Source organism: Neophocaena asiaeorientalis, unplaced genomic scaffold (assembly GCF_003031525.2).
Source record: "Neophocaena asiaeorientalis asiaeorientalis breed wild unplaced genomic scaffold, Neophocaena_asiaeorientalis_V1.1 scaffold645, whole genome shotgun sequence".
NCBI lineage: Eukaryota > Metazoa > Chordata > Mammalia > Artiodactyla > Phocoenidae > Neophocaena > Neophocaena asiaeorientalis.
Genome location: NW_020175023.1, coordinates 171,122 through 184,923, shown reverse-complemented (window position 1 = coordinate 184,923; position 13,802 = coordinate 171,122). Strand labels below are relative to the sequence as shown.

At 38.4% G+C, this 13,802-nt stretch overlaps 1 protein-coding gene across 3 annotated transcripts in view; it reads left to right on the top strand.

Moving 5' to 3' along the window:
- The window catches only part of EIF2B3 (eukaryotic translation initiation factor 2B subunit gamma), a 155,142-nt gene that overhangs the window by 61,966 nt on the left and 79,374 nt on the right, over nucleotides 1-13,802 (top strand). For all 3 annotated transcript variants that reach the window (XM_024762934.1, XM_024762932.1, XM_024762933.1), the window contains exon 5: nucleotides 2,844-2,955. In XM_024762934.1, the coding sequence (XP_024618702.1) occupies nucleotides 2,844-2,955 (112 nt within the window). The remainder of the gene's footprint in view (nucleotides 1-2,843; nucleotides 2,956-13,802) is intronic.

The window sequence follows — 13,802 nt, the reverse complement described above, 5'->3', positions numbered from 1 at the left end:
GTGTAAATCTTTCTCTTAGGATGGACATTCTAATGTTCTTGCTCTGCTTTCCAAGTGGAATTCACTTTGTTAAAGCAGAACAGAAAGAAACCTGTCCAAGTTTCTATAATTTGTATCATATTCTGAGGTCCCAGTTACTATGGTAGCTACGAAGAAGCAAATACAAGGAGGGGGGCCTGAGAGTGAGGGAAATGTGACTGAAGTGCAACATAGCTGAAAAATTGACTTGGAAATTATTGCTCCCAGGACATTCAGTAATTCAAGATTTTTTGTGGGCCTAAGGAGTTGGATAGGGTAAGCACTCCAAATATATCCAAAAATAACATCTCTGTGTTATTTCTTTTTAAAATGTTGCCTCATAATCAGAGCTTTGCAGACTTTGTTATATTCTCAAGTTTGCATGTAATGGATGAATTGATATGTGTCAGAGTTGCTGTGTGACATTTGAAATTCTCTGCAAAATTTAGTTTCAATTGAAATTCTCTGTAAAACTCACCTTCAAATTGGCATTATTTACCCTTCCTTCTTTGGCGTTCACTTATCTTGGTAATTAGAAAAAAACAACATGTAATTTTTTATGATAGTTTCTCCCTATTCAGATTAAAACACTGCCTATGAGATAACCAGAGACCATCTGAAGGAATAGATGCTTTCAAGAACCTGAGCTAAACACATTATACACTTGAGTAAAGCATTGGGTTTAAAGGTATATAGGCAGCTGCAGCCAACAGGGAAGCGTGTTCAGTTACATAGTAGCCATTGTCTGTCAATAGGAGGTAGACAGATTCATCTTTAGAGATACCATTTTTCCTAGAGCTCAACTTTTAGTTTCTCCCTTTCAAATAGGTATTAAATCATTGCTTTATTTGATTGTTGTGAAGATCAAATGAGAGCATGTATTTTGTTTAATTTTTTAAACTTAAACATTTTATTTAATGTTTTAGTTAATAGCACTAAATAGAGCTTTACAAATATTAACTCATTTAGTTCTAAAAATCCTGTGAGGTAGGTGTAGGCACTATTATCCCCATTTTACAGGTGAAACTGAGGAATGGAAGTTTATTATCTTGCTCAAAGAGATACAACTAATAAGTGGGATTCATACCCAGGTGGTCTAGCTTCAGAGGCTCTCTTCTTAATCATTATGCTATGCTGCCTTTATGTGAAAATGTTTCTGTAGGGCTTCCCTGGTGGCGCATTGGTTGAGAGTCCGCCTGCCAATGCAGGGGGCACGGGTTCGTGCCCCGGTCCGGGAAGATTGCACATGCCGCAGAGCGGCTGGGTCCGTGAGCCATGGCCGCTGAGCCTGCGCATCTGGAGCCTGTGCTCCACAACGGGAGAAGCCACAACAGTGAGAGGCCCGCGTACCAAAGAAAAAAAAAAAAAGAAAATGTTTTTGTAAGCTATAAATAGATTATGGATGTTAGTAGCAGATTTTATTAAATGTTCAACACTACACTAGATGTTGTGGGAGATCTAAAGGAATCATAAGTCTGCCATTGAACAGTGTGTAATCTTGTTGGGGGAAAGAAATATATAACACAGAAGACAGCAATAATGTGGCATCCTATAAGATCATTGTCTACCAGAGAACTCTCCACATCCCATACACAGCACAAAATCTAGTGCATAGTAGACATACAGTTAATGTTGGTTAAATGTGGATGTCCTTAAATGCTATTCCCATTTTCACAGTGAGCAAACCTAGGTTATTACTTACATTGAAACAGTTGCACTTTCTTTCTGTGCCATGCAGTGGGCTTGTGGTTCATCTACTTAATTTGGCTAAGCAGTATCTTGACTGGCCCTCTTTTTTTTTTTTAACTGTTAATTTTTTGATATTTACTTGTTTAGGTTTTTAAATTTTATTTATTTTTATTTTTTGCTGCATTGGGTCTTCGTTGCTGCATGCGGGCTTTCTCTAGTTGCAGTGAGCGGGGGCGACTCTTAGTTGCGGTACGCAGGCTTCTCATTGCGGTGGCTTCTCTTGTTGCAGAGAACAGGCTCTAGGCACGCAGGCTTCAGTAGCTGTGGCACTCGGGCTAGTAGTTGTGGCTCATGGGCTTAGTTGCTCCACGGCATGTGGGATCTTCCCAGACCAGGGCTTGAACCCATGCCTCCTGCATTGGCAAGTGGATTCTTAACCACTGCGCCACCAGGGAAGTCCCCTACTTGTTTAGTTTTGACAAATAAAAATTCTGTATTTAAGGTATACAACATGATGTTTTGACATCATATGTAGATGTTGTGAAATGAATACCACCATCAAACTAATTAACATATCCATCACCTCCTTAACTTTTAATTTTTGACACAATTTTACATTTACAGAAGGTTACAGGAGTAGTATAAAGATCGCAGATATCCTTTACCCAGATTCCCCAAATGTTAACATTTGCTCTAGTATTCTCCCACTTTCCCTCTTATAATATATATTCAATGTATATCTAATGAATATACAATATATTATATATGTAATTATTATTTTTCCAAGCTATTTATGAGAATAATTTGCAGATATGATTCCCTTTGCCTTTAATACATCAATGTGTATCTTTCCCCCACACCCCACAGTCTCTTAAAACAGAAAATTACATTGGTACCATACTTTAATCTACAGACTTTATTCAGGCTTCACCAGTTAACCTAATAATATCCTTTAGAGCAATACAAAAAAAAATTGACTGCCCATGTTTTAAACATTGTGGTGAGTATGTGTTACATAGCACTCACTCCTGTATTTGGTTCTAAGAGCAATGTGAGCAGGTGCCCTCTCCCCTGACTTAGTCATACAGGTGGGGCAAATGGCTTTGTTTGATTTTCCTTTTTTGTGTGTGATTCAGTGGAGCAGCGGGACTTCATTGGAGTGGACAGCACAGGAAAGAGGCTGCTCTTCATGGCTAATGAAGCAGACTTGGATGAGGAGCTGGTCATTAAGGGATCCATCCTGCAGAAGTAAGCCCTGGGGTTTTTCTTTTTGGCAATTCTCCTTGTCTTAAAACAAAATAAAACCACCCAGTGGATGGGAAAGAGGGAATGAAAACTAGATTAAACTGTGTGAAATTGACAAAAGTATGTGAATGTTTTCCCATGAGATAGGATGGAGGCTTTTCTTCACCACACAAGCTTAGCTTTTCCCTGTGTCTTTTGCTGCCAAGGTAGAATCAAATCCTGCATAGGAGTGGGGCAGAGCAGCTGTGGGGAGAACAGGGAACAGGACTGTCTTTCCAACAGTATTATAGAACTTCCTTTTTTTTTTAATTGTGATAAACATACAACATAAAATTTACCACCTTAACCATATTTAAGTGTACAGTTCAGTAGTGTTAAAAGTATGTTGACATTGTTGTTAAGCAGATCTCCAGAACTTTTTCATCTTGCAAACCTGAACCTCTGTATCCATTAAACAACTCTCCCTTATCTGCTCTCCCCAGGCCCTGGTAACCACCATTTGGCTTTCTGTTTTTCTGAATTTGACTACTTGAAGTATCATTTATAAGAGGAATCATGCACTATTTGTCTTTTTGTCACTGGCTTATTTCACTTAATTAGTATAGCATCCTCAAGGTTTATCCACATTGTAGCACGTGTCAGAATTTCCTTCCTTTTAAGGCTGCATAAATTCCATTGTGTGTATACACCACATTTTCTCTATCTGTTCATCTATCAATGGACATTTGGGTTGCTTCCACCTCTTGGCTATTGTGAATAATGCTGCAGTGAACGTGGTTGTGCAAATATCCCTTTGAGATCCTGCTTTGAATTCTTCTGGATATATATCCAGAGGTGGGATTGCTGGATTATTTGATAGTTCCTATTTTTTATTTTTTGAGGAACCTCCATACTGTTTTCCATTTTACAATCACACCAACCGTGATGAGGATATAATTTCTTCATATCCTCATCAAAGCTTGTTATTTTCCATTTTTTTGATAGTAGCCATCCTAATGGCTGCACATAGGCAACCTCGTCACATTTTCTTCAATCAGCATTTTATTGACTGCTTGCTCAGAAGCCACTATACTCACAGCTTTGCTGCCTGATGCCAGTACATAGGAATGCTTAATAAATGTTTGGAGGCTGGATGAAATGAATGTAAGAGGAGTAAATTGGGAAAGAAATGTCTTACTGGTTGGTGGGTTTTTTCCTGCTTGTTTGTTTGTTTGTTTTGCTATCCAGCACAACAGAGGTAGGAGACATATTTCAGAGTATATATTTTAATGAAAATGAAATTAAACTCTAGCTTCAGTTGGCCCAATTACCCCTATGGATAAGAGTTCTATATTACAGCCTTGCATAGAAACACTTGTGGATTAAAGTGGATGCTTCAGATTGCATCACAGAGCTTCCTACTACTAGTTTCTAAGTAAATGTGAAAAATAAATTAATTTTAAAAATGGCAGAAATTTCAACAGTAGCAAACACAGTAAGATAATCAAACATAATAAAGCTTAAAAATTGGTGGCCAAGGACAGAAACAAGATTCTGGTGAGGAACAGAAAGGAATAACAGTAGGCTCCCAACTCCACCCTATCACCACTCCCCAGAAGCCATACTGATGTGTTAATGAAACGCTGCAAATTCTCACTAATAGCTCCAGATCTGGAAAGAAGCAAACTGAGTACATATCTGTACATTTATCTTCTTCTGACTGAGAAGCAATGGGAACAACTGCTGGGGAATAAATGATAAAGCAGGGAAAATGAACAATGAGGTTGACTGTTTAACAGAAACAAAAGATCTAATCCTAAAAAAATGAATAGGTGAAATAATGTGAAGCTGGAGACTGTCCTTCCATAGGAATGGGGTAACCCCTTACGTATGTGGAATGAAACAAGAATATTTAACAGAATCTCAGGAAAGAGAAATAATTGGACAACGACTCTACAGTACCTTGGTGAGTTCCCTATACCCTTTCCAACCCTCCCACTCACATCATTCCCTGAAGCCATAGAAAAGTACACAGAATACAAAATAACCAGCACTCACATGGTAGCCAGTCTCAGATACATGAGGATGAGAGATAAGAATTCATCTATAATATATCAAAATAAATAAAACAAGCATGAACAAGACCAAAAGAATCAGTGTGTCAACTGTGCAAATGTATAGCAAAAATGAAAGCAAGAAAAATGCCCTGCAAAAAAACAAAAACCTGCCCTGAGAAAAACATAACTCAGTAGAATAGAAAGAATTTCCTTATAAATATACAATTCTGCCACTGCAAAACAACTCAGTAGAATATGAATTTCATAAATAAGAGTTCAGTGATGAGATGATAAAACAACAAAATGAGATAAAAGAAGATATTATAGAACTAAGAAAATAAATTGAGGACCAAATAACTTAATTACAGAATTAATTAATTAAAAAATAGCAAAGAGCAGAACTGACACCACTGAAAATCAAATTATATACATAGAGGAAAAGTTTAAGATATTCAGTAATTTAGATGAAAATGAAAATAATTGAAATTAGAATCTAATAGAAATAAAAGACAAAGATGATTCAATATAGTTAACGTCTCTGAAATAGAGAACTGAACATGTGACCAAAAGATGCATTCAAAGATATAAGGGATTCTTGGTAAAGTAATTTAATTTAAGGATTTTAATGTAAAGTTGTAAGGACTGGGTAAATATGACTTCTGAAACCCCACTAAGACAACAGTAAAGGGATTTTAGAAGGGTGTAAATCCAGAAGGCTAAAGAAAATGAAAAAGGAAATAGCAACAACAGAAATTGGGAAACAGAGAAGCAGGACAATTTAGCATACCTGAGAAAGCTGAATGCTAAGCCAGAAGTGGGGAAAGCTGAGATGCAAGCTGATTTGCACTATAAAACTCTCAAAAGAGTTAAGATTCAACAGCACCAAGTACATCTAGTAGTGAGGCTAAAAGCAGGATTACTTCAAAGTTTGTCTAAAAAGTAGATCCTTAGATTTCCTCCCCCAAACCTCACCACTCTAGTAAGAGGCTGGAGATTTATTCTCAGAAGAGGGTAAAATAGAGGATCTCTGGATTGGGGCACCAGGCATAGATGATGTTGGAGGTACCATGCGGAAAGTGGGGATTAAGTGAATGTATGTTCTGAGGTCCTCAGCTTCCTTCTTCCACTTGGCTCCTAAATACTAGCAGCCGGGCTTACACATGTCAAACAAGCACATTAGAAGATTCTTCTCTGTGGTAGCAGAGTCCAAAAGGAGAGACCTAAAGATACAGTCATCAGGGAGTTCCCAGCAGATAACATACTTCTTGGATCTAACTACATTGAATTTCAAAGTTGACAAAGTCCACCACATGTTCAGTGCTCTCAATCACATATTTATTGTGCCAGTCTTAGAAGTTGGACCCAAAAAAAAGCAAGGATTACCAGATTTAGAGGCCAGAACAAATAAACAGGCGGGGAAAAAAAACAATAATAGGAAAAAAATCAACTTGAAGGAAACAGAAATTATGCAGAGAGAAAAAAACTTCAACAAGGTAATATTTATTATTAATATTTGAGCATCTGAGTGCCACTGTTGTAGGAGCTAGGGACACAGCAGTGAGCAAAGCACACTAAAATCCTTGCCCTCATTGAGAGATGAGAGAATATTGTATTCATGAACCCAAAAGCAGGATGCTATATTTAAAAAGGAACATTTAGAGAACACGTAGTGCTGATATTAAAATGAAAAATTTAATAGAAAAGTTAGGAAATTTTTTTGGAAAAATTTTTCACAAAGCAGAATAAAACAACAAATTGATGGAAAATAGAGAAATGATAAGAAGATTAAAGGAGCAGCCAAGGAGGTCCAATATCTGAATATTAGGAGTTCCAGAAGGAAAAAACAGAGAAAATGAAGAGGGAAGAAATCATCAGTGAACTGTTACAAAAAACATTTCTCAGAATGAAAGAAGCTGGGTTTCTAGACTGAAAGGAAAGTGTGCAGCAAAATGCATGAAAAGAAACATAGCAAGTTATCATTGTGAAATGTTATAACCCTGATACCAAAGAGAAAATCCTGCAAGCTTCCAGAGAAGAGGGGGGATATCATATATAAAGGAATTAAAATAACTTTCAATTTCTTAACAGCAACACTAGAAACTATAAAATAAGGGAAGAATGCTTTCAGAATTCTTAAATCTATATCTAGTCAAACTATCAAATATGAGAGTAGAGTAAGAACCTTTCAGGCATTTGCTTTCCATGCATCTGTTTCAGGAAGCTACAAGAGGATATAGAACACCAAAACCCTGGCATACACTTAGAAAGAGAAAGACATAGGATATAGGAAAAAGAATCCCTAGGATAATGATGAAGGGAGATTCCAGGATAACACCTGTGTATCTGGGATAGATGGCAAACAGACCAGATTGGAATAGGTCAGAAAGATTTGAGAAAATTTTCTTCAAAGTGTTCCTATTTCTTCTGATGAAAATGATAGAATACTTGATGTGCGTCAACATTTTGAGAGGAGTTTTGAGCACTTAGTTTGGAGTTGAATTATTGATAAGTATCTAGAAAACTAAGAAATGAAAAGACAAGTAATGCCAAGGCAAACAACAAAAATGTGCAGGAGGGACTTCCCTGGCGGTCCAGTGATTAGGACTCCGAGCTTCCACTGCAGGGGACACAGGTTCAATCCCTTGTCAGGGAACTAAGATCCTGCAAGCTGCATGGCACAGCCAAAAAAAAAAAAAAGAAAAGAAAAGAAAAAAAAATGTTCAGGAAAAAAACCATTAGTTGCTAAATGGCTCAGGTGTAACTAATGTTATATATGCATAATAATGTAATCACTGACTAGCCAGAATTATGATATAATTACTTTGGAATAATGGGAGGGAAGGTTAGTCTGTTGGAAGTATGAGGGAAGAAAAGAGAGATAAACTTCCTCTTTCATAGTTAATAGCTAATACCTAAAGCTGAAGTCATAATAACTTAAACATTGATTATTAAGCTAACCAAAATAATGAAACAATTATATTAGAAAGGTAGAGAATACAAGAAGTACAGGTGTATGTAGTGGGGGTAGGCTGGTGATGAAAGGAAGCTAAATCCTCATCTTCCATAGTGGGAAATCAACAGATAATGTCTGAATTGGAAAACCAAGAAATATCAATATTGGAATGTTATTAGAAATATGAGTAGGAATACTAAATGGATTCACTAAAAGAATTGAAATGGTGTGCTTCTGGGGGACAGAAAATGGGAAAGAAAGGGAATGGAAGACTGAAATTTTTCATTGTAAACCTTGAGAGACTATTTACCTCTTTATGTGCATATTTAACTTAAATTTTAATTTTTTAATTAAAAATAAGATATAATAAAATTTTCTGAATCAAGTGGAAAATCTACAGATTTTGAGAGTATATTGTTATTGTGTTCTCTGAAAATTTGGCCAGTTGTATCCTAGTAAACTTACTAAACTTATCCCTAGATAAAGAAAGAGTTCTTCAAGCGTCCAGAGACAAAAAGCTAATCACTTACATGAGAGTAAAAATTAAGTTTATCCCCAAGTTCTTCACTACATTGCATACCAGAGGAACACAATCTGTGTTTTCAGAAAAAGAAAGTGGAACTCACGAATATTATTAATAATGAAGGTATCATTCAAATATAAAAGCAATAATGGGAAGACATTCTCAAACATGAAAGGAATCAAGAATGTGGCACCTATGAGTCCTTCTTGGGGGGGGGGGGGAACAAAATAAAACTTCTTGGCAAGGAAGGCAGCCAAGAATTCGATCAAAATAAAGAATTTAGTGATAGAGAAGCCATGGTAGTCATAAAACAAATGGGATATTTATGTTAAAACAGAAACAAAAAACAAATAAAACATCTCTGCTGAGACAGTAACAATTAATTCTGGAAGGTGAAAGTATGGATGGTGATTATTTTTTTTCTTTGTACTTTTCTGTATTTTAAATTTTCCTCCTATATATATATATATTTTTTTTTTTCCTGCGGTACACGGGCCTCTCACTGTTGTGGCCTCTCCCATTGTGGAGCACAGGCTCTGGACGCGCAGGCTCAGCGGCCATGGCTCACGGACCCAGCCGCTCCGCGGCATGTGGGATCCTCCCGGACCGGGGTACGAACCTGTGGCCCCCACATCAGCAGGAGGACTCTCAACCACTGTGCCACCAGGGAATCCCTCCAATTTAAAAAGTATTAAAAACAAGAAAAACATGTGCTACCGTGGAGATTAAACCTATGGACCTAAAGTGAGGAGGATTCAGGGTAGTGTTATTTCTAAAGATACAGTCCAGTGAATGAAGACATTTCTGTACAGTAAGTCCCCTTCATATGAACCTTCAAGTTTCGAACTTTCAAAGATGTGAACGTGCATTCCATCAACGTCAGGCGTGACTGAAATTGCAGCTTGCCCTCCGTCTCCTATTGCTGATGATCCTTCAGCTCCACCACCATCTCCTCTCCCTCCTCCAGTCGGTAACTTCTTGCCTGTTCACTCGATGCCAGCCCCTGTACACCAGCTGTTGTGTTGTACTACTGTACTCTTCAAGGTACTGTACTGTAAGATTTTACAAGTTTTCTTTGTGTTTGTTTTTTATGTATTATTTGTGTAAAAAGTATTATAAACCTATTACAGTACAGTACTATATAGCCAATTGTGTTAGTTGGGTACCTAGGCTAACTTTGTTGGACTTGAACAAATTGGACTTATGAATTTGTCATCTTCATAAAGATGACAAATCTTTATGCTCTTGGAATGGAACTCGTTTGCGTGTAGGGGATTTACTGTATTTGACTTTGCTCTTGCTTTTGGGAAGTGGCGTTCCTGGTTTAGTAGGCATAGATGCCTGCTGGGGAGTATTGCAGCTGGGGAGAGTCTTTACTCTTGCTGAATTAAAGCACTTTCTGCAGTGGACATGGCTAATGGCTTTTGTTGGATTGTTTATTTCTTTCTTACCCAATTGCAAAAACAAACCTAACTGAACTCCAAACCTTTCTATTCTAATTTTGTGGTAATTTAAAAGATATATTTATAAGTTCTTTGATACATTTCCTCTGAAGAAAACTCCCCTCGAGCATGAGCTGGTCTTAGGAACGTGCTGCTAGTAAATAGAGTGTGGTAGAAGTGATGGGATGTCACTGCCAAAATTAGGTTATAAAAAGACTGCAGCTTCTGTCTTTGGTGCCCACTCATGCTCTCTTGCTCTCTCTTGAATCACTTACTCTGGGGAAGTCAGCTGCTGCGTTATGACACAGCTCTAGGAAAAGGAAAGCTAGCTGCCATGTCATGAGGACATTTAGGTAGGCTATGGAGAAGCCATATGGTTAGGAACTGAGGACTGCCAGCAACCATATGAATGAGCTTGGAAGCAGGTATTCTGAGACCTGTTAACAGCCATGTTGAAAGCAGATTCTTCTCCAGTAGAGCCTTGAGATGACTGCGGTCCTGACCAACAGCTTGACTGCAACCTCATGAGAGAACCTGAGTCAGAACCACCAAGCTAAACCACTCCCCAATTCCAGAAACTGTGAGATAACAAATGTTTGTTATTTTAAGCCTCTGAGTTTGAGGTGTAAAGCCTCAGCCATTCTGACAGGCAATACTTGCTTCAGAACTCTGCTGGATTGGCCAAGGCTTTGTAGAACCTACATCTCAGTTTTTCCTCCACCCAATCTTGCTTCCACCCCTTCCTTACTCAGGTGTTGATCCCTTATAAACATCTTGCTCCCTAAATTCTGTCTCATCATCACTTCTAGAGAATCCAGTCTTCAACACACAGTAACATGGTTTTCCCTGTGGTTTGCCTTGCCTGATAAAGCAAACTTACTCACTCTTGGAGTGATCATTCTTTCAATTGTAGAGTAAAATTTCCTGGATGGTTTTTTTTCTCTGAAAGCACACCTGTTGCACTGGCCTCTGCATGTATAAAAATGGTGATGAATGGTATCTAATAACATTTGTGCCTCTTATAACTCCTGACTGAGAATGTACCAAAAAATGTATATCCATTCAATTAGAGTCTTTCCAGCCTCACACTCCTGTAAGCATTGATTTCTTGTCTGTCCTTCTCACAAGGCCAGCAGTTCTCAACCCTGGGGAGCATATTTTAAAATGTTGATGTACCCTAGAGATTCTTATTTAAATAGTCTGGCATAGGATGAGCGTTTTTTTTAAGTTCCTTGGGTGATTCTAATGTACCAAAGTTGAAAACTACTGTACTAGACACTCCTTTCAATTTACCAGTTTGTGGCCCTATAGTGCTGCTCTATAAATATTTGATAAAGGGATAGTTATTTGGTTTATCAGAGTGCAAAGGAATTTGCCAGCTCCCTAGGAATAAATGGAAGCAGTGATGAAAGTGGATCCAGCACCTGAAACTGCTGCTTGGAACTCTGATTCTCATTCTCCAGGGGCTACAGGTCATGTTCATAGCGGAAGGAGAGGGTTCCAGCTAACGGAGGCAACGTCTGCCGAACACCATAGATACGTTTGCAGGACCAAATAAATCAAATGGCAGCCCACTAGTTTTGTGATGTTGTAGTCAGGCCTAATATGTTGACATTTGAGCATTCAGGGCTGGGTGATTCTAGAGAACTAAATGACTTGTCAGTTAGAAAGTACTTAGCTGACTGTCTTCCTCTAATAAGGACCCTTGTAATTACATCGAGTCCACCAGGCCACCAGGATAATCTAGGATAATCCACCCATCTCAAGATTCTTAACTTAATCACATCTGCAAATTCCCTTTTGCCATATAAGGTAACATGTTCACAGGTTCCAGGGATTAGGATGTTGACATCTTTGAGGGGCCATTATCCTGACTACCACAGTCTTCTTGGTTTTTTTAACATGGTTTTCAATAGCTGTATAATCATCTGTCATATGAATATATATCATTTATTAACCATATCTAGTATTGCTGGACATTTAGATTGTTTCTAATTACCTGGCACTAGATTTTTTTTTTTTTTTTTGCGGTACGCGGGCCTCTCACCGTTGTGGCCTCTCCCGTTGCGGAGCACAGGCTCCGGACGCGCAGGCTCAGCGGCCATGGCTCACGGGCCCAGCGGCTCCGCAGCATGTGGGATCCTCCCGGACCGGGGCATGAACCCATGTCCCCTGCATCAGCAGGCGGACTCTCAACCACTGAGCCACCAGGGAAGCCCAGATTTTTTTTTTTTTAAGTTGGGTTTATTGAGGTATCATTTACCTACAGTAAACTTTACTCTTTGTAGTACACAGTTCCATGTCTTTGAGAAAAGTAAGTACAAATACCTCATGTGTCTATGGTCTCTGGGATGGTATCCTCTCAGGCTAGTTACCACTCAGCCTTTAGAAATGTGTTAAGAATTTTGGAACTTCCTTGGCAGTCCAGTGGTTAAGACTCTGCACTTCCAATGCAGGGGGCGCAGGTTTGATCCCTGGTCGGGGAACTAAGGTCCCACATAATGCGTGGCACAGCTAAAAAAGAAAGGGGGTGGCGGAGAGAGAGAAGGGAGGGAGGGGGAAAAGAAACAAAGAAGAAACATGTTAAGAATTTTTTTTATATAAATTTATTTTATTTCTTTTTTTATTTTTGGCTGCATTAGGTCTTTGTTGCTGCATGAGGGATCTTCTCTAGTTGCGGCGAGCAGGGGCTACTCTTCGTTGTGGTGCGCGGGCTTCTCATTGCTTTGACTTCTCTTGTTGTGGAGCACGGGCTCTAGGCGCGCAGGCTCAGTAGTGGTGCACAGGCTTAGTTGCTCCGCGGCATGTGAGATCTTCCCGGACCAGGGCTCAAACCTATGTCCTCTGCATTGGCAGGCAGATTCTTAACCACTGTGCCACCAGGGAAGCCCACTTTAAGAGTTTTAACTGAATTCTTCTTACCTGCTTGTATGGTAGCCCTGTCTTCCTACCATGCTGTGCCATATGTGAGCCAGTGTTGATATCTCATCTCTCCTTGGAGTCTCTTATTTTTCCTTAGATTTCTCACTACTTGGTTGCCCTGTGATGAGCTCAAGAAAAGTTATGATTTTGTAGATGATTCTTTGTTGTTGTTGTTAGAATAAGAGCAACTCTCTTTCCAGCTTTATAAATCTTAGATGGAAGACAGAAGTCCTAGCATTTGATTTTCCCTTTTTTTATAACAGCTTTATTGAAATATAATTCACACAACATACAGTTACCCATTTAAAGTGTGCAATTCCATGGTTTTTAATATATTCACAGAGTTTTGCAACCATCACCACAGTCCATTTTTAAAGCATTTTTACTACCCCCAAAAGAAACCTGGTACCCATTAAGGTACTCCCAATTTCTCCCCAGTTCTCCCCTCCTGCCCTAGGCAAGCACTAATCTTTTTTCTGTGTGTATATATATATATATATATATATATAAAATATATATATATATATTTGCCTATTCTGAACATTTCATAGAAATGTAATCATACAATATGTGACCTTTTGTGACTGGCTTCTTTCACTTAGCCTAATGTTTTGAAGGTTCATCTGTGTTATCGCTTATGTCAGTACTTCATTCCTTTTTATTGTTGACTAGTATTTCATTGTTTGGCTATATCACATTTGAGTTATCCATTATTTATCAGTTGATGTTGGCACTTGATTTTAAATCATCTGTGAATCACTTAGGATTCCTATCCAGAATTTTGAAGGCTCCTAAAAAGAACATAAAGCATACTTATTTCCTCAGACAACTTCTGTGCATGTTAGAGAGACATGACCAACACTGTAATAGACACCTATTTCAATCCAACATTTGCTTGTTGGATTGAATTAGAAAAAGCTACATACATATTTCAGGCTGTTGGACTTTTTAAAAAATCATAGTTCTCACAAAAA